We start from the raw sequence: 21,210 nt of genomic DNA on the forward strand, positions 1-21,210 counted from the left end.
GGGCATGTTTTCTGGGAGCCTCGCCTGGCCTTGCCTCAACTCACCCGTCCCGCTGGGGGCTCTCTCTGCCTCCCTCTCCCTCATGTGTGCTACAGGTGAAGGCCACAGTGCACCTGGCCTACCTGCGTGCGGTGGGCACCCCCCTCTGCCTCTATGCACTCTTCCTCTTCCTCTGCCAGCAAGTGGCGTCCTTCTGCCGGGGTTACTGGCTGAGCCTGTGGGCGGACGACCCCACAGTGGGTGGGCAGCAGACGCAGGCAGCCCTGCGTGGTGGGATCTTCGGGCTCCTCGGCTGTCTCCAAGGTATGCCTCACCTGCCCTCCTCATCTCCGTCCTCCCAGCTCCCCTGAGGGGTGCTCAGGGCTCCTTTTCCTCACCTTTCCCTGGGTCACCCTGTGCCCCCTGGAACAACTGTGCAAAATGTCTGGGGTCCAGGCAAAGATCTCTGTCCTTCAGATGAGGCTGGAGGGAATGGGGAGGACAGGGCACATCCCTCCTTTTCTGGAAGCTTCAGAACTCCCAGTTCCTCCCCGCTAGCGGATGGCAGCTCCAAGGCCTGCGTGCTGGTGACTTTCAGTGCCTGCCCCCAAACCTCCAGACAGAACCAGACCCTCCCTAACAGATGCATTACCGCTGTCACTCCATCTTCTCCTCATTAAAGATGGAAATACGGCCGGGCGCAGTGGCTCACGCCTGTAATCCCAACACTTTGGGAGGCCGAGGCGGGCGGATCATGAGGTCAGGAGATCGAGATCATCCTGGCTAACACAGTGAAACCCCGTCTCTACTAAAAATACAAAATATTAGTCGGGGGTGGTGGCAGGCACCTGTAGTCCCAGCTACTCGGGAGGCTGAGGCAGGAGAATGGCGTGAACTCAGGAGACGGAGCTTGCAGTGAGCCGTGACCGCGCCACTGTACTCCAGCCTGGGAGACAGCAAGACTCCGTCTCAAAAAAATAAAATAAATAAAATAAAATAGATGGAACTAGTTCTTGAAATAATTGTAGATTCACATGCAGTTCTAGGAAATAAGGTGGCCAGCTACCTTATACAGTCTGCCCAGTTTCTCCCAGTGGTGATATTTTGCAAAATGATAGTAAAGTATCACACAAAGGATACTGACACCCATCAATCCATGGATCTCATTTGTTTATTTATTTATTTATTTATTTTGATAATTTATTTATCCCTGTCATTGGCCTGACTTGGGTTATGCGTTCATCCCTGAACCTATTGCAGTGGTTTGGATTGGCCGTGGGTGAAATTTGCCCCACCCCAGAGGAGAAGTTAGTCCCACCCCACGCATATAGATTAGCACTGGGAGGAAGGATGTACATTTCTCTCCTAGGGCTACTGCCAAACAAGTTTCCACAAACTTGGGAGCCTAGCACTATTGAAATTTGTTCTGTCGCAGTTCTGAGGCCTGAAGTCTAAAATGAAGGTGTCAGCAGTGTTCACTCATTGTGGAGGGTTTTTTTGTTTTTTTGTTTTTTGTTTGTTTGTTTGTTTGAGACGGCGTCTTGTTCTGTCACCCAGGCTGGAGTGCAGTGGCACGATCCCGGCTCATGGCTCACTGCAACCTCCGCCTCCCGGGTTCAAGTGTTTCTCCTGCCTCAGCCTCCTGAGTAGCTGGGACTATAGATGCCTGACAACATGCCCAGTTAATTTTTGTATTTTTAGTAGAGAGCAGGGTTTAGTAGGGTTTCACCATGTTGGTCAGGTTGGTCTCAAACTCCTGACTTCAGGTGATCCACCTGCCTTGGCCTCCCAAAGTGCTGGGATTACAGGCATGAGCCACTGTGCCCAGTCCCTTGTGGAGGTTCTGAGGGAGAAAACGTCCCATGCTTTTCTCCTGGTTTGCAGTGGTCACCGGCAGTCTCTGGCATTCCTTGGCTTGTATATGTGCCCTCCCATCTGTGTCACCATCTTCATGTCTCCTGCTGTGTCTCTGAGTATCCTCTAGTAGTCTTATATAAATGGCAGTCACTGAATTTAGGACCCATCCCAAATTAATTTGGGAGGACACTCTTCAACCCATTACATCAAGAAACAAGCAGGGTACAGGTGCAGTGGCTCATACCTGTAATCTCAGCACTTTGGGAGACCAAGGCAGGCAGATCACTTGATCTCAGGAGTTCGAGACCAGCCTGGGCAGCATAGCAAGATCCCATCTCTACAAAAAATACCCAAAATTAGCCGGCATGGTGGCGTACACCTGTGGTCCCAGCTGCTTGGAGGCTGAGGCGGGAGGATCGCCTGAGTGCAGGAGGTCAAGGCTGCAGTGAGCCATCATCATGCTACTGTACTTCAACATGGGTGACAGAGTGAGACCCTGTCTCAAAAAATATATAACAATAAGAGTGGCCAAGCCGTAAGATGTCCACCATGGGGTAGCGGGAGAGACCTGCGCAAGGCCCCACAGGGCGGTCCTTAGGGTCTCCAGCCTTCATGCTCTTACCTCCTTTCCCTCCCCAGCCATTGGGCTGTTTGCGTCCATGGCTGCGGTGCTCCTAGGTGGGGTCCGGGCATCCAGGTTGCTCTTCCAGAGGCTCCTGTGGGATGTGGTGCGATCGCCCATCAGCTTCTTTGAGCGGACACCCATCGGCAACCTGCTGAACCGCTTCTCCAAGGAGACAGACACGGTTGATGTGGACATTCCAGACAAACTCCGGTCCCTGCTGATGTATGCCTTCGGACTCCTGGAGGTCAGCCTGGTGGTGGCAGTGACTACTCCACTGGCCATTGTGGCCATCCTGCCACTCTTTCTCCTCTACGCTGGGTTTCAGGTATGGAGAGGTCAGGGAGCCTTCTGGGACCAGCTGAGATCAACTCAGCCAGTCCCCTGTCTCTGGGGAAGACTCCACATATGAGGTTTCACCCAGCTGGACATCTAGGGGATGTTCCTAGAATTCCCAGGGACAGAGACACTACAGTCTTTCTGATATCTCCACTAGTCTCTGTCTCTAAATGTTCACATCAAAGTTCTCTTTCTTTAGAGAGACAGAATCTTGCTCTCCTGAAATGCAATAGGTTATCATAGCTCACTGCAGCCTTGAACTCCTGGGCTTAAGTGATCCTCCTACCTCAGCCTCTCCAGTAGCTGGGACTACAGGCAGTGCCACGATGCCTGGCTAATTTTTAAATTTATTTTTTTAAGACACGTGTCTCGCTGTGTTGCCCAGGTTGGTCTCAAATTCCCAGCCTCAAGTGATGCTCCCACTTTGGCCTCCCAAAGTTCTGGGATTATAAGGCATGAGTCACTGTGCCTCATGGTGCAGTTAAATATTAAGGGCCAGAGTTCTTCATGTGTAATGTTTTTATCCTGCTGTAATTTCTTCCTCTCCAATTATCTGGAAGCCAAAGAGTCATTGCAAGTTCTCAAAGGCTATTATATAAAGCTAGATTCTTTCCATTGCTGGGATCAGAGACCAGCTAAAATTAGCTTAACCAGAAGAACAGAATTTAATGGCTTACATTTCCTAGGGGGCATGGGCCCAGCTGTCATCAGGACACAGTGACTCTCTCCATATCTTCACCCAGTGCTTCTCAAAGTGTGGCCCCTGGACCAGCAGTAGTATCACCTGGGGACTGGTTAGCAATGTACGTTCTTAGGGCTCAGCCCAAGACTGCTGACTCAGATACTATGTGGTTCAGCCCATGAATCTAGGTTTTAATTAATCCTCCAAGTAATTCTGATGCACACAAATGTTTAGGAACCACTGGCTTACCTCTGTTTGGTCTAATTTTGTATATGCTCTCTTTCCGGGGCAGGTCTGATGGCCACTAGCCATCATATCATCTCACCTTAGCAACTCAACATGCAAAAAACATTTCTCCAGCTCAGTAGTCATATATTAATCCCAGGGAAGGTTCTGATTGGCCCTTTGTGGATCATGTGTCCATCTCTGAACTCATCACAGTAACTGAATGGATAGTAGACTCTGATAGGCTAGGATGCATCATGTGACCATCTCTCTGATCAGATCCCATGATTGACAGCACCTCAACCCAGCCCTTTCCTACAGGAAACCAGAAGTAGAGCAGAAGAAAACATGGTAGTCAGATAAAAACCATGGCTAGGGCTAGGCATGGTGGCTCACACCTCTAATCACAGCACTTTGGGAGGCTGAGGTGGGCGGATCACTTGAGGTCAGGAGTTCGAGACCAGCATGGTCAACATGGCAAAACCCCGTCTCTACTAAAAATACAAAAAATTAGCCAGGATGGTGGTGCATGCTTGTAATCCCACCTTCTTGGGAGGCTGAGGCGGGAGGATTGCTTGAGCCCGGGAGGCAGAGGTTGCAGCAAGCTGAGATTGTGCCACTGTACTCCAGCCTGGGCGACAGAGTGAGGCTCCATCTCAGAAAACAAAAACCAAAACCCATGGCTACCACGTCCCCGACAACTGTCCCAGGTCTTCTCTAAGTTCACTTGACTCCGAGGATGGGCTGTTTCTGTCTCAAGCTTTGTAGTCAAGAGAAATCCAGGCTCTGTCACTTACTGTGGCTCTCAGGACAGCTGCTGAATCCCCCGAGCCTCGGATGTTCTCACCACTAACTGGTGAATGACGCGAATGCTCACTCTGCAATGAATGAGACACTGTGTAAAAAGCCTGGCACACATAGTTGGGTGTTCAGCAAATTCAGTTCCTCCCTGCCTGCCTGTCTGCTAGCTGCACCCAACCTGCAGCTGCAAACCAAATAACACATATTTCCTGTGCATCACCTGGCACGTAACCCTTGGGTTACATGAGTGAAACTGACTTGGCCAACTGCCTTCACTGCCCCTTACAGTTTTGTTCTCCCAGTGACCAGCCCTAAATGAAGTAGTCGACCTCAGTGCTGGGAAGTGAGACACTTAAACTAAATTGGTGGTTTCTCAACCCTGGCTGTCCATTAGAATCATCTGGAAGGCTATTTAAACAGCACCAAAGTCAAGGTGACTTTGCCAGAGATTCTGATTCAGTCATTCTGGGGTGGAGCATTAGAGGTTTTTGAAGCTTCCCAGGTGATTTTCAAAAAAACCATAGAACTCTGATTCTGCAAGGAAATGAGAACCCAGAGAGGTCAAGCAACTAGCCCAAGGTCACACAGCAAGCTGGTAACAGATCCTGGTCTGGAATCCTGTACTTGGGGCTCTTTGTGCTTCTGGAAACTACCTATGTCTGTGGCTTCTCCTCTCCCCTCTCCCATCCATCCTTCTCAGAGCCTGTATGTGGTTAGCTCATGCCAGCTGAGACGCTTGGAGTCAGCCAGCTACTCATCTGTCTGCTCCCACATGGCTGAGACGTTCCAGGGCAGCACAGTGGTCCGGGCGTTCCGAACCCAGGCCCCGTTTGTGGCTCAGAACAATGCTCGCGTAGATGAAAGCCAGAGGATCAGTTTCCCGCGACTGGTGGCTGACAGGTAGGAAGAGCCAGGGCAGAGACGACCTTGTAATTCGTCCACATCCTTAGAGGGTGAGACCTGAGGTCATATTGTATGGCTAGAGAGGTCACCCAGAGAGTCAGGGACATAGTTGAGGCTAGATCCCACAGGCTGTCTGTCGGTTCTCACTGTGGGCAGATGGAACATGACCGAGAGATTCTCAACAGCAGGTGGGCAGGGGGTACAGGAAGAAGCTTCTGTTGCCAGGCAACTGGATCAGCCTCTTTTGCCTTGGTGATAAAGCAGCCATATAAGCATCCTCAGCCATCTTTAGGTACTAAGCAAGAACAAGAACATAAGCTTTAAGCACAAATAGACACAGATTCAAATCCCAGCTCTGCCACTTACCAGCTGGTTGATTTCAGGCAAGTTACATAACCTCTCTGAGCTTCATTTGTCAAACTGGGATCATGCTCATGTAGTGGATATGAGGATTAAATACACTCATAGGTAAGACTTGTAACATGCTTATTGCATGCCTGGCACCGTTCTGAGCAATCTATGTAGATTAATTTATTTAATTCTGCTAACAGTTTTGACAGGCCGAAACTGTTTTATAGATGATAAATCCTAGGCACAGAGAGGTTTGGAAACTTGTTCAAGTTCACCCAGCTGATGCTGGCAGAGCCAGGATTTGGATCCAAGCATTGTGGTACCAGAGTGTGGAGAGGGTTAAGTACAAACTAGGCACTCAATACATGTGAAGTCCTTTTTCCTTTCATCTCGGGTCCCCAGCCGGCTGGGCTGTGTATTAGTCCGTCTTCACACTGCTATAAAGAACTACCTGAGACTGGGTAATTTATAAAGAAAGGAAGGTTTAATTGACTCACAGTTTCACGTGGCTGGGGAGGCCTCAGGAAACTTACAATCATGGTGGAAAGGGAAGCAAGGCACATCTTACATGGCAGCAGGAGAGACAGCGTGCGAGGCAGGAACTGCCGCCCCCTTTTATGCCATATGATCTCGTGAGAACTCACTATCATGAGAACAACATGGGGAAAACTGCCCCCACGATCCAGTCACCTCCCACCAGATCCCTCCCTCCACAGGTGGGGATTACAATTGGAGATGAGATGTGGGTGGGGACACAGAGTCAATCCATGGAGGCCACAGGTCAGGGCAGAGGAATGGCAGGTGGACATGGCTTGGCAAATTCCAGGGACAGAAAAGCAGCCACACAGGGAAGCGCTATGGAACACCAATTGTACCCCAAACCCTAAGCTGGGCTCAGTTGAGACAGGACAGTGTCATCGTCCTCTACTCCCTGAGCCTGCTGCGTGGGGCCTTGCATGTGAAGCCCATTGCTGGGACCCCTGTGGGTACAAAGCGGGTGTGATGACCAGTCCTTGTGCCCAGAGAAGCATCTCCCTGCAGATAAGAGTACCCACTCACCCTGCTGTCGCCTCCCTTTGCAGGTGGCTTGCGGCCAATGTGGAGCTCCTGGGGAATGGCCTGGTGTTTGCGGCTGCCACGTGTGCTGTGCTGAGCAAAGCCCACCTCAGCGCGGGCCTCGTGGGCTTCTCTGTCTCTGCTGCCCTCCAGGTACTCCCCATGCCCCCAAACTGGGCTTGAGGGCCAGACAGAGGCAGAGACCGTCAGACCTCTGCTAGTAGGACCTTCGAAGACCCTGTGTCCAAACCACCAAGGTGTCTGGAGTCCCTCCGCCGAGGGACTCAGCTGAGGTGAACTTGCAACCTTGGGCAAAGTCTTTCCTCGTGGAGGCTCAGCGTGCTCCTTGAAAAAATAGGCCAGTAATCCCATCACTTCTGATGCTATAAAGACTAGTTGAGACAAAGCATATCCTGCGGAGGACATTTCTAGTGCATTGTTAACTTTTGTTTTGTTTTGAAGACAGAGTCTCTCTCTTTTACTCAGGCTGGAGTGCAGCGGTGCAATCTCAGCTCACTGCAACCTCTGCCTCCTGGGTTCAAGCGATTCTTATGCCTCAGCCTCCCAAGTTGCTGGAATTACAGGCGTGAGCCACTATGCCTGGCTAATTTTTAATATTTTTAGTAGAGACGGGGTTTGCCATGTTGGCCAGGCTGGTCTCCAACTCCTGAGCTCAACTGATCCACCCACGTTAGCCTGCCAAAGTGCTGGGATTACAGGCATGAGCCACCACACCTGGCCACTTTTTGTTAACTATTAATAACAGTATGTAATGTCAGTTCATGACATCTATGAAAACATATATATATACATTCATAAGCATTTGTTATGGAGGAGGCATTATTCTAAGAGCTCTATACATTTTTGTTCATTTTGGTTTGTTGTTGTTGCTGTTTGAGACAGGATCTCATTTTGTTGCCCAGGCTTGAGTGCAGTGGCATGATCTTGGCTCACTTCAGTCTCCATCTCCAGGCCCAAGGGATTCTCCCACCTCACTTTCCAAATTAGCTGGGCCTATAGGCGTGCACCACCATGCCTGGCTAATTTTTTTTTTTTTTTTTTTTTTGGTAGAAACAGTTTCGCCGTGTTGCCCAACCTGGTCTAGGTTCAAGTGGTCTGCCTGCCTCAGCCTCCCAAAATGTTGAGATTATAGGTGTGAGCCACGATGCCCGGCTGTTTTGTTTTGAGACAAGGTCTCACTCTTTGACCCAGACTGGAGTGCAGTGCTGTGATCACAGCCCACTGCAGCCTCCAACTCCTGGGTTCCAACAATCTTCCCACGTTCGCCTTCAAAAAAGCTGGGATTAGAGGCATGAGCCACTGTGCATGAGAACTTTATAAATATTAACTCACTTAATACTGCCCACAACCCCATCAGAGAGGCACTGTTATTATCCTCATTTTACAGTCAAGGCTGCTAAGCTTCAGGATGAAGTAAGAGGCCGGAACATGTTGGGTGGCGGTGGAGGCATTTTCCTCCTGCATCCAGAAAGGCCTCTCTGAGGAGGTGACTTAGGAGGAAGTGAGGCCTGGGAGTTGAAGGTTCATCCCTGGTGTGTTAGAGGAACAGCAGGAAGGCGGGTGTGGCCAGAGTGGGTGGGTGAAGGCAGGGATGCTGGGAGACAAGGTTGGGGATGGGATGGCAGGACTAGAGCCGGTAATGGTTCACAGGGAGGAGCTTCGAGTGGTTCCAAGTGTCACGGGAAATTGGTGGCCACCGGTTGCTGTGGGGAGGCTATCAGAAAGGAATCAGTGGGCCTGGGTCCTGCTGGGTGTCCTTGGGAGGGCCACACACCCTCTCTGATCCTGTCTCACCTGCATCAAGCCAGTTTGTACAGGCTGATGTCTGAGGGCTGCTTTTCGCTTTGCATGCTCTGGCTCTACTGAAGGAAGGGAGGGACCTGTTGGTTGCATCCAAATCCCAATCCCCTGGGCCTAGGTCCTCAGACTGCCGCATCCCTGCCTCCCTTCTTTACTCCCCTGGGTCTGGCCTCCCAGCAAAGGTTGGGAAACCAGCAGGGCTGTTGCAAGCCCTCAAGTGGCCTTGCCGAACCCAGCCAGAGATGCTTTCTTGCACCAGGTGACCCAGACGCTGCAGTGGGTTGTTCGCAACTGGACAGACCTAGAGAACAGCATCGTGTCAGTGGAGCGGATGCAGGACTATGCCTGGACGCCCAAGGAGGTGATGGGCGGGAGGTGGCGAGGGGGTCCCAGCAGGGACATACTGTTGGCGGTGGGGGGCGGCAACGGGTCCCTATTGACATCTGCTGCAGGCTTTGGAGTTTGTACCCTCTTCTCCCCTGACTCAACCCCTACCTCTATAGGTCAGAGTCACAGACAGGGCGGCAGCAGTGGTTAGGAGCATAAGGTCTGGAGCCAGGCCAAATCTTGGTTCCTTTGCTTCTGGGCTTGAGGAAAGCAGGTCACCTATGGGAGTGGCGGGGGACCATGAGGAACAGCATTGCAACAGCAGCATAGCTGCAACACGATAGTAACACAACGGCAATATTCCAGAACATGACAGTAACACGACAGCAATGTAATAGTAACCTAACAGCAACATAACCACAATATTACAGTACCAGAACAGCAACATAGCAGTGTAATCGTAATATAACAGAGACATGATAGTAACATGATGGTAACATTCCGGCAACACAACCACAACATAGCAATGCAATAGTAACATAATAGCAACATTTTAGTAACATGATAGAAACTGAACAGCAACATAGCAACGTAATAGAAACACAACAGCAACATCATAACAGGACAGCAACATCGCAGCAACATGGCTTTAATATAGTAACGGAAGAGCAACACGGCAATGTAACAGTAACAAACCAGCGACATTATAGTAGCATTATAAGGACAGAACAGCAACATAGCAATGCAATGGTAACAAAACAGCAACATGATATAGTGTGATAGCAACATAACAGTAACATTACAGTAACAGAACAGGGAAGAACTGATTGATGAATAGGGTAGAAGAAATGATAAGAGATGGATGGATGGATGGATGGATGGATGGATGGATGGATGGATGCAATGGGGTGGAAGAATGAGAGATGGAGGGATGGGATTGGAGATGGATGGGCAGACAGACGGACGGATGGATGGATGGGTGGGATGGGGTGGAAAAAGGATAAGAGATGGATGGATGGGATGGGGTGGAAGAACAGCAGTATAGCAGTAATAGTAACATAACAGCATTGAGTTTACTGGGAGGATCAAATGAGATCCTGCAAATAAATGATTTAGTAGAGTCTCTGGTCCATTGCAAACACTCAATACATGTCCACTGCTCTTATTAACCCTATTTCCCAGATTGGAAAACAAAGACTCAAGAGGGTAGAATGATCTGTTCAAGGTGACAGGAATAGCAAAAGGCAGCATTGGTCTTCCTACTGCACCACCATGTCCTTTCACAAAGACAGAGAGAAATGTCTGCTCCCATTATAGAAAAAGAGATGATTTTTATAATAAACAGTGGCTAACAATAACAATAAAATAGACTAAAAGTAGCCACCACCATCTGTTTTTAGCATTGACATAGTCCATGCCCTCTCTTGTTGGATTCCCATAACAATCCTGTAAAATTGCAATACATATGTCCATTTTGCAGAAGAGAAAACTGAAGCTGAGAAAGGTGGGCCATCTTGTGCGAAGTCTTAGAGGAAGGCTCCTCTGACTCAGTTTCCCCTCCTGCTCCAGGCTCCCTGGAGGTTGCCCACATGTGCAGCTCAGCCCCCCTGGCCTCATGGCGGGCAGATTGAGTTCCGGGACTTTGGGCTAAGATACCGACCTGAGCTCCCGCTGGCTGTGCAGGGCGTGTCCTTCAAGATCCACGCAGGAGAGAAGGTGAGTGGTTCTTTCACAATGTCCTCTTCACGGAGTTCAGGCCAAAGGACTCCAGGGGCAAGGCCCTAAACCCTGGGCACCAGCTACCTTCACAATGTCCCCACCTCAGGTCCCCTAGCTTTCAGACCCATTGCCCCCTAAAACGAATTCCTCGCCTTCCCCAAACCTGCTTCCGTCTGGTGACTGCCTCATCCACCGTGGTGTCCCCAGATGAGGAAGCAACTCCCTGACTTCCTTCTTCCTTTAATGTTAACCCAGCTCCTAATATGTGCTGAGCAGTGTGTTAAATGCTCCAAGTACATTTTCCAGTTTGCACAAATGGGGTATTTGCTTTGGGGTGGGAGACGTTGGGAAAAGCACTTCATAGCTCAGTCTCAGTTTTCCCATCTGTAAATTGGGACTGGTAATATTGATCTTTGAGTTGTTGTGAAGTTTAACACATAGAACATGCTTAGCTCATGGAAAGTGCTCCAGAAATGTTTACTAATGTTTTTATTATTTGCATTTTCACTCTCACAACAACCCCATAAGGGAGGTGCTAGTACTATCCCATTTTACAGATGCCTCATCAAGCCCCTTCACTGATCCCTTTCCTCCCTCTCTCTGAACCTACAGAGGTTTCCTCCCTGTCCCCTCCTTGTCCCCTAATAAGCAGTGGATCCTGTCTCACCAGCTCCAGTCTGCTCTCCTGTGTGAGATATATATATATATGTTTTTTGTTGTTGTTGTTGTTATTTTTTTTGAGACAGAGTCTCACTCTGTTGCCCAGGCTGGAGTGCAGTGGTATGATCTTAGCTCACTGCAACCTCCGCCTCCCAGATTCAAGCGATTCTCCTGCCTCAGCCTCCTGAGTAGTTGGGATTACAGGTGTGCACCACTATACCTGGCTAATTTTTGTATTTTTAGTAGAGACGGGGTTTCACCATGTTGGCCAGGCTGGTCTCAAACTCCTGACCTCAGTCACCCCCCTCAGCCTTCCAAAGTGCTGAGACTACAGGCATGAACCACTGTGCCCAGCCATCCTGACCTTTATCAGCATGAATGACACTGCATGTCATTCCCCTGCTCAAAACCTTCTACTAGTTCCAGCTTCCCTTGGGGTAAAGTCTGAATTCCGGAGCTTGGCATTCAAGGCTCTGCTCACCCCAGGCCCTGCCCATCCCCCCATCACTCATTGCTCTGCCAGGGCTTAAACAACATTGTGGAGCAGCTGCCTCTTGGCCAGGGGGACACATGGTGCTGTGAGCTCCATGAGCTTCCAGTTCTGGAAACCCACTTAGTGCGGTTCACCTGGAGTGTTCCCCTTCCTTGAACTCCTATTCATCCTTCAAGCTTCCATCCAAGTATCCCTTCCTCCATGAGGTCTTGTCTTATTACCTCTATCAAATCCCAGGCAGCAGGAACAGCACCACCTTGCTTCCCTGAATTGCCATAGGTCCAGAGCTGATAACAAACAGCATTGTTGGCTGGGTGCCATGGCTTATACCTGCAATCCCAGCACTTTGGGAGGCCAAGGTCAGTTGATCACTTGAGGTCAGGAGTTTGAGACCAGCCTGGCCAACATGGTGTTAACACCGTCTCCACTAAAAATACAAAAATTAGCCAAGCGTGGTGGCGGGCACCTGTGGTCCCAGCTACTTGGGAGGCTGAAGCAGGACAACTGCTTGACCCTGGGAGGTGGAGGTTGCAGTGAACCGAAATCGCACCACTGAACTCCAGCCTGGGTGACAGAGCAAGACTCTATCTCAAAAATAAGTAAGTAAATAAAATAAATAGCATTGTTCATCACACTGTATTACATTTACTCAACTGCACTCTTTCCTAGACCAGATGGTGGGCACACTGGAGCAAGGACTCTTTAATTTCTATACTTCCAGGGCCTAAACATGCGCCTGGCATACAGTGAGGTGACCCACATGTTTCATTCATGAATTAAGCAAATAATGTTGAACCCACAGCATGTGTCAGACACTGAGGATGCAACAGTAGCAAGAGAGAGAGGGATGGAGGGTGGTAACAGAATGGGAGATGGATAAGAGAATGAACACATGGATAGGATGGAGGATGAATGGAGGGATGGATGAGTGAAGGATGGACTGGATGGATGGATGGGAGAAAAAATGAATGAAAGGATTAGTGAATTGATGGATGAATAGGGAAGAAGAAATGAGAGATGGATAGACAGATGAATGGATGGATGCATGGAATGGGATGGAAGAATGAGAGATGGAGGGATGGGATTGAGGAGGGATGATGGATGGATGGATGGATGGATGGGTGGGTGCGTGGATGGATGGGGAATGGGGTGGAAAAAAGGATAAGGGATGGATGGATGGATGGACGGACAGACAGATGGACGGGATGCAGTGGAAGAAAGGACAAGAGATGATGGAGAGGTGTAAATAGAAGGATGAGGAAAGATGGAGGAACTGAAGGAAGGGTGGGGAGAAAGATGGGAGAGACATCGGGATAAGGGGAAGATAGAGAAGAACGCCGATGGAAGACTGGATGGACTGATGGGTGGATATATAGAAAGGTAGACAGATGGAAAGAGAGAGAGATGGAAGATGGACCTTTACACAATGAGGGATGGACAGACAGATCTCGGGTACAGTGGAAACATCTCCCCAATAAATGCCCAGGAGCCCTCTGGTCAGAGCAGGCCTTTCCTCCCAACCCCGGGCAGGTGGGCATCGTTGGCAGGACAGGGGCCGGGAAGTCCTCCCTGGCCAGTGGGCTGCTGCGGCTCCAGGAGGCAGCTGAGGGCGGGATCTGGATCGACGGGGTGCCCATTGCCCACGTGGGGCTGCACACACTGCGCTCCAGGATCAGCATCATCCCCCAGGTGAGGATGGTGGAAGGGTGGGCAAAGGTGGGAGGCATGGTGGGGCCCTGCTCTGACCCACCGCCCCTCCCCCACAGGACCCCATCCTGTTCCCTGGCTCTCTACGGATGAACCTTGACCTGCTGCAGGAGCACTCGGACGAGGCCATCTGGGCAGCCCTGGAGACTGTGCAGCTCAAAGCCTTGGTGGCCAGCCTGCCCGGCCAGCTGCAGTACAAGTGTGCCGACCGAGGCGAGGACCTGAGGTATGGTCATCCCACTGTAGCCAGAACCTGCAGGCGGGAGAGGAAGGGATGGCAGTGCCTTCCCCAGTAGGATTATCACTCTGTTAATAACCACGTGTCTTATCTGCAATTTCAAGCTCTGACACAGTCTCTGAATACTAAGATTTCCCCCCCTAAATTAAATTAGCCTTCTATATTTATTTGGTGGCAAAACCCAACCTCAACTGACACAGGGCTACTGATAGCCTTTATTACTCTTGCTCAGTATTTATTTTGCTATGAAAATATTGTTTGATAGTGGGTGGTAACCCCACCACTCACTGGGGCTATAAGCAACATAGGAATTTTTTTTTTTTTTTTTTTTTTTTTTTTGGGTAAATGTGAAGTGTGGGCTGGGTGCAGTGACTCATGCCTGTAATCCCAGCACTTTGGGAGGCTGAGGGAGGAGGATTTCTTGAGTCCAAGAGTTCGAGACTAGTCTGGGCAACATAGCAAGAGCTTATCTCTATGGAACACAGTATTAGCCGGGTATGGTGGTACGCGCCTGTAGTCCTAGTTACTTGGGAGGCTGAGGTGGGAGGAAAACTTGAGCCAGGGAGGCGAAGGTTGCAGTGAGCCGATATTGCGCCTCTGCACTCCAGCCTGGGCTCCATCTCAACAACAACAAAAAGTTGTGTGGAAAAATACACACAAAATTTACTATCTCAAATTTTTTTTTTTTTTTTGAGACAGGGTTTGGCTCTGTCATCCAGGCTGGAGTGCAGTGGTGAGGTCTCAGCTCCCTGCAACCTCCACCTCCCAGGCTCAAGCGTTCCTCCCACCTCAGCCTCCCGAGTAGCTGGGATTACAGGTGTGAGCCGCCACGGCCAGCTAATCTTTTTATTTTTTGTAGAGACAGGGTTTCACCATGTTGCCCAGGCTGCACTTGAACTTGCATAGGCCTCCCAAAGTGCTGGGATTACAGGTGTGAGCTGCCACGCTGGGCCCATCTCACTCATTTTTCAGTGTATAGTTTCTATAGTGTTAGGTACATTCACACTGTTACGTAACAAAACTAAAACTCTGTTCCCATGCAACCCTAACCCTCCTTGTCCCCCTCCCCCAGCCCCTGGTCACCAGCATTCTTTCTGTCTTTATGAGTGTGACTACTCTAGACCCTGCATAGAAGCAGAATCACAGTATCTGTCCTTTTGTGACTGGCTTATTTCACATAGCATGATGTCCTCAAGGTTCATCCGCACTGTAGCATGTGTCAGATTCTCTACCTTTTTAAGGCTGGATAACTTTCCACTCCATGGATTGACCACATTTTGCTTATCCATTTATCTGCCAGTAGATATCCAGGCTGTTTCCACCTCTTGGCCATTTTGAATAATGCCACTATGAACATAGGTGTACAGGTACATGCCTTTTAAAAAAACAAGGTAGCCGGGCATGGTGGCTCACACCTGTAATCCCAGCACTATGGGAAGCCGAGGCAGGTGGGTCACCTGAGGTCAGAAGTTTGAGACTAACCTGACCAATATGGTGAAGCCCTGTCTCTACTAAAAATACAAAAATTAGCCAGGTGTGGTGGTGCATGCCTGTAATCCCAGGTACTCGGGAGGCTGAGACACTGAGAATTGCTTGAACCAGGGGGGCAGAAGTTGCAGTGAGCTGAGATGGTGCTACATACAGAAGTCCAGCTTGGGTGACAGAGCAAGACTCTGTCTCAAAACCCCCCAAAAAACCAAACCAAACCAAGGTGTTCTGGGTTTATAAACCCCTCTGACCCTGAGGGTGTCAGAAGTGCTTGTGGTAGCAAATAATTTCAAGCACTAGAAAAGCAGCATTCCTTGGTGGGTGAGAGTATACACAGCTGACAGACTGCCTGGGCTCAAATCCAGGCCCCCCCAGCTGTAGGATCTTGGGCAACTTACTTATCTCCTGTGCCTCAGTTTCCTCATCTGTAAAGTGGGAGTAATAGCACCTACCTACCTTGCAAGGATTGAATTATATGCACAAAGTTGTTGAAACAGTACCAGGCATAGAGGAAACAGTAAATACTCCTTTTAGTCCTGAGTCACACTCCTGATAACGTCATTTCACAGAGTTGGAATTGGAGGCCTGGGGCTTGCCTGGGGTCACACAGCTTATAAGTAGTGAGGTCCAGACAAAACCCAGGCACTCTAACGCCTGCATGACCATAGTAGGTTCTAATCATCTAAAGGGACACTGTTTCATGGAAGGGCTTACGGTGCAAGACAGACATGCTGGGGCCCCAGAGACCACTTCCCACCTGAGTCAGGGGCTCACCGGCCTCACGACCTGGAATCTGAACTTCTCCACCTGTAATGAGAGGGTGCTCCTTCGTGCCCAGGGCTTACTCTGTGACAACCCCACACACTTTTATGTGCCGTGTCTTCACAATTCAATGAGGACGGATCCATTAGGAGCGCAGACTCTGGGGTCAGAGGACTTGGGTTCAAATTATGGACCCAACCTGGAGACCCGCCTTGAGACCTTGGTCAAGCCACTGAGCTTCTGTGTATCTGTGTCCTCCTCCCTCCAAAGAGGAGAACAATAATATCTACTTTGTGGACATTATGAGGATTGAGTCAATATATATACAAGCACTTAGAATGTGTTTGGCACAAGGTGAAGACATAGAACTAGAAACAGCCATAAACAGGCCAGGCGTGGTGGATCATGCCTGGAATCCCACCCAGGTGTTGTGCACTCTGCATTTAAGGCCCACTCAACACCAACCTTGAATGTCTTAGGAAGACTGTACATTTGATTCTTGAAGCAGTGGGGAGTCATTGTAGGTTCGTTTGCAAGGGCATGACTGAAGTCAAAGCTGTGCTTTCGCTGATGAAGGAAATGTAAATTAGTACTGTCACTATGGAAAATAGTATGAGGATTTCTCAAAAAACCTAGAAATAGAACTACTAGGGAGCAGTGGCTCACGCCTGTAATCCCAGCACTTTGGGAGACCAAGGTGGGTGGATCACCTGAGGTCACGAGTTTGAGACCAGCCAGACCAACATGGTGAAACCCCATCTCTACTTAAAAAATACAAAAAATTAGCCGGGTATGGTGGCGCATGACTGTAATTCCAGCTACCTGGGAGGTTGAGGCAGAAAAATCGCTTGAACCGGGAGGTGGAGGTTGCAGTGAGCTGAGATCATGCCGTTAAATGCCAGCCTGGGTGACAGAGCAAGACTCCATCTTAAAAAAAATAAAAAGAAAAAAAGAAAAAAGAAAAGAAAAGAAAAAAAAGACATAGCCATAAACAGAAAAAAGAAAGTAGCCATTTCACAGGTGGGAATCTGAGGCACAAAGGGTTTGAATGACCTGCCTACAGTCAGCCTGCTCAAAGACGGCAGGAAGGGGCCGCAGACCCCATGTGTGGGGAAGCCTGAACACAGGACCTCGCTCCTGCACTGTTTCAGGGACCTGTTTCTGGGCACACCTACACATGCCCACACACACACATCCCACCTAATTGTCCCAATCGTTCCCAGCGTGGGCCAGAAACAGCTTCTGTGTCTGGCACGTGCCCTTCTCCGGAAGACCCAGATCCTCATCCTGGACGAGGCTACGGCCGCCGTGGACCCGGGCACGGAGCTGCAGATGCAGGCCACGCTCGGGAGCTGGTTTGCACAGTGCACTGTGCTGCTCATCGCGCACCGCCTGCGCTCCGTGATGGACTGTGCCCGGTAAGGCCCCCGCCCTGGCAGGCCCTCACAGCAGCCCTGCAGCGGTGGGGGAAGTGAGCGGAGGCAGTCCCGGTTAGAGCTGGAAGGGCCCTGAATGGGGCCAGAGTGGGAGCGATGCCCGGGAACACATGCCAAGCGGGAAGGCTGGCCAAGGACATGCGCCCAGCACACGCCTCCAACCCAGCTGTGAGGGCCAGGGAGCTGCACGGAAAGCAGGACTTCTATGGAGAAAACCTCAGTGCAGACACACTGGGCTCTCACAGCTGCCGAGAGCCTGGGCTGGTGTCCAAAGAGCCTCTTTGTCTCCCTCTCCCTCACAGGGTTCTGGTCATGGACAAGGGGCAGGTGGCAGAGAGCGGCAGTCCGGCCCAGCTGCTGGCCCAGAAGGGCCTGTTTTACAGGCTGGCCCAGGAGTCAGGCCTGGTCTGACCCAAGACCCTCACCTGTACCCCCGTCGGGACAACCCGCAGAGCCTGCAGTGCTGGAGATGGAAGTGACCTGGTGTCACTGATAGCTCCACGTGACGTTCAGTCTAGACCCGTTTGCTCTCTGGTCTGGGAGGAAAATGGCAGAGAAAGTGGTGGATTATCACGGAGCATCAGAGCCAGAAGGACCCAGCAATACACAGGTCTGCCCGGGAAGGGCCCATCTCGCCCTGTCCACCCTGCAGCCCACGTCAACAGTGACTCTCAGCCCCACTGTACCCTGGACTCACGTCGGGGACTCAAGCACATGCCCAGGCTCCCCGCTAGACCCTTAAATCAGAATCCCTGGGACGGGGGACTGCCATGCTGTGTGTACTTTTTGGAAATTAACACTTTTATTTTGGGATAATCCCAGACTCACATGCAGTTAAAGAAACAATAATATAGATTTGTGTACTTGCTACCCCGTTTCTCCCAATGGTAACATCTTACAAAACTCTAGTATAGAGCATCACGGCCAGGGCATTGACATTGACACAACAATCTTGCTCGATTTCCCGTTTTACTTGTACTCGTGTGTGTGTGTGTGTATTTTGTCCTGTGCAGTTTTATCACACATGCAAGCTCATGAATCCACACTATGGTGAGGATACGGAATAGCCACCACCATTTTCTGACCACACCTCGGCCTCCCAAAGTGCTGGGATTACAGGCATGAGCCACCGTGCCCAGCCTCCTCACACCTGTTTCTGAAAGTGGTCAGACTATTAATGCTGGACTCACCAAACCAGCTTCAGGCACCAGAAAAGAGAAACGAAGTCTAAAGTAGCTCAGCTTAAGGCCACACATAGATCGCTGGGAAGGGCAGCGTGAGACCTCAGACACCTCCCTTGATCCTAACTTTATGCTCGCCAGGGAGTCTCAGCAGCAAGGATAACATAATACGTGGATATGTGTTTGTGGAAGCAGAGAAAGCAATCCCCCAGGCTTTCTGAACTTTACTGACATGTGGGGCCAGACAGTGCTGTGCTGTGGGGACATGCCCTGCACATCGTAGGACACTCAGCAGCGGCCCTGGTCTCTTCTTCACTAGATGCCAGTAACATCCTCCCTCTACCACCACCAGACTTGTGACAAAGTATCTTCAGACACTGCCATACGTCCCCAGAGGGGTCAAACCACCTGGTTGGGCCGGGCGCGGTGGCTCATGTCTGTAATCCCAGCGCTTTGGGAGTCCGAGGCAGGTGAATCACTTGAGGTCAGGAGTTCCAAACCAGCCTGGCCAACATGGTGAAACCCTGGCTCCACCAAACATACAAAAATTAGCCAGGCGTGATGGTGGGCGCCTATAATCCCAGCTATTCCAGAGGCTGAGGCGGGAGAATTGCCTGAACCCAGGCAGAGAAGGTTGCAATGAGCCGAGATCACACCACTGCACTCCAGCCTGGGTGACAGAGCGAGACTGTTCGTAAAAACCCCAAACAAAAAGACCCACTTGGTTGAAAATCCCCGGTCTAACCTGCCCCACTGCCATCCATCATCCACAGATACTCGGGCAGTGGCTGTGCCAGTGTCAAGGGTGATGGGACAAGGACGCCACATTTTCTTAAGGACACAGAGCCAGCTCTATCAGGTCATGGGACTTTCTGATGCCCATCCTGACAGAGGGTTTTGTGATGCCCCTTTTGGCCTGGAGTAAACTAAATCTAGATCTAATTGCAGCTTCTACCACCTTCAATGTGAGGCAGGGAGTCTGCAGTCTTCGCCTGCCCCTAGTCATGCCTGCAGCGCTGTGGACCCACTACCTATGTCTAGCTCCATTTCACAGGTGAGGAAACTGAGGCTCAAGGGCTTGACATGACTTGCCAAGGTGACCCAGTAAGGATAGAGTGGGGATCTACTTCTGGGTCTAATACCAAAGTCACTGCACAGGGCACCTTTGTCCTTTAGAGAATGGAAGGGCAGATGCAGCCCGTCTTTTCTCTGCCTGGAGCTGAGCCACCTGACTGCCTTGCAGAGTGACCCCAGGCAGGGACTGTCACGTGGACATTTGGCAAACCCAGCCTGGGATGACCCAGGGTCACCAGATCCTGTTTCCTAGGCTGCGTGCCAGGGAGCAGAGGGTGGGCCACAGGCGGCCGGCACGTGGGAACCAGCACCTGCCAGCCTGCTAATGAGGCTGCTGTTGGGCCCATACCACAGCAGCCTGCAGACGTGCCAGCAGGGATGCCCAGGCCATTAATACCCCTGCCATGGGCTCCTGCCAGCAGGGCCTGGCTGGTGGGTGGAACACGAATTCCATCCAGCAGGGCTGCAGACCTCCTCTCTGGTCAGTGCCTGCACCTGGTAGACTCTCTAAAACTCACCACTGTCCACCTCGCCACTGCTAACACGTAACTACATGTACCTGACACTGCTCTAAATGCCCGCCAGCCACACACTCATTCAGTGGACCAGAGGAGGAAGCCGCCTCACTGGGCCCCTTACTGAACACTTGGATGAGGAAGGTACTACCATCAGGCCCTTTTGACAGATGAGAAAACAGAATGAGTGGTGTCTCTGCCTGAGCAGTCTGGCTTCAGAGCCCATGTCCTCACCATCAGGCTACCTTGCCTCTTTTCCTTAAAAAAAAAAAAAATTTTTTTTTTTTAAGACAGAGTTTCACTCACTGTCTCCTAGGCTGGAGTGCAGGGGCACGATCTTGACTCACTGCAACCTCCACCTCCCAGTTCAAGCAATTCTTGTGCCTCAGCCTCCCAAGCAGATGGAATTTTACAGGCACTTGCCAGCATACCTGGCTAATTTTTGTATTTTTAGTAGAGACAGAATTTCACTCTGTTGGCCAGGCTGGTCTCGAACTCCTGACCTCAGGTGATCCACCTGCCTCGGCCTCTCAAAGTGCTGGGATTATAGGCGTGAGTCACTGCGCCCAGCCAATGCATGTTTTCATAAGGTCACTATAGCCACCGGGTTGAGGACACTGTGATTGCGTGTGTGTGTGTGTCGCTGGGGGCAAAAGCCTGGAGACCACAGTGGAAGCTGTTACAGGGATGCAGGGAGAAGGTGGGGTGGCTGGGACCAGCGGGGTGGCAATGGGAGGATGGGGAGTGGATAGATTCTGGGTGTTTGGCAGAAAATCAAACAAATTTGCTGTAGGATCTGACGGCGGGTATGAGGACAGATGAACAGGTCAACACTGGGAAGCACCAGCCCCCTCCTTAGACCTCTCTGGCCCGCGGGACCCTTTCCAATGTGGAGAGTTCTACAGTGAGCCCAGGGCCAGCACGTAGTAGGTACAAAACACAGCTTCCTTCCACAGCACTTCTGCTCACCTGGA

The 21,210-nt window shown here is 50.6% G+C and overlaps 1 protein-coding gene across 2 annotated transcripts in view; it reads left to right on the forward strand.

The window, feature by feature from the left end:
* Positions 1–18,444, forward strand: part of ABCC6 (ATP binding cassette subfamily C member 6) — a 70,888-nt gene extending 52,444 nt beyond the window's left edge. For both annotated transcript variants that reach the window (XM_025370498.1, XM_025370497.1), the window contains exons 22-31: positions 96–303; positions 2,476–2,786; positions 5,206–5,405; positions 6,842–6,968; positions 8,896–8,997; positions 10,533–10,679; positions 13,366–13,524; positions 13,602–13,768; positions 17,254–17,448; positions 17,769–18,444. In XM_025370498.1, the coding sequence (XP_025226283.1) occupies positions 96–303; positions 2,476–2,786; positions 5,206–5,405; positions 6,842–6,968; positions 8,896–8,997; positions 10,533–10,679; positions 13,366–13,524; positions 13,602–13,768; positions 17,254–17,448; positions 17,769–17,877 (1,725 nt within the window). In that variant the 3' untranslated portion in view covers positions 17,878–18,444. The remainder of the gene's footprint in view (positions 1–95; positions 304–2,475; positions 2,787–5,205; positions 5,406–6,841; positions 6,969–8,895; positions 8,998–10,532; positions 10,680–13,365; positions 13,525–13,601; positions 13,769–17,253; positions 17,449–17,768) is intronic.
* Positions 18,445–21,210: the final 2,766 nt, after the last annotated feature.

This window comes from Theropithecus gelada, chromosome 20 (assembly GCF_003255815.1).
Source record: "Theropithecus gelada isolate Dixy chromosome 20, Tgel_1.0, whole genome shotgun sequence".
Lineage (NCBI taxonomy): Eukaryota > Metazoa > Chordata > Mammalia > Primates > Cercopithecidae > Theropithecus > Theropithecus gelada.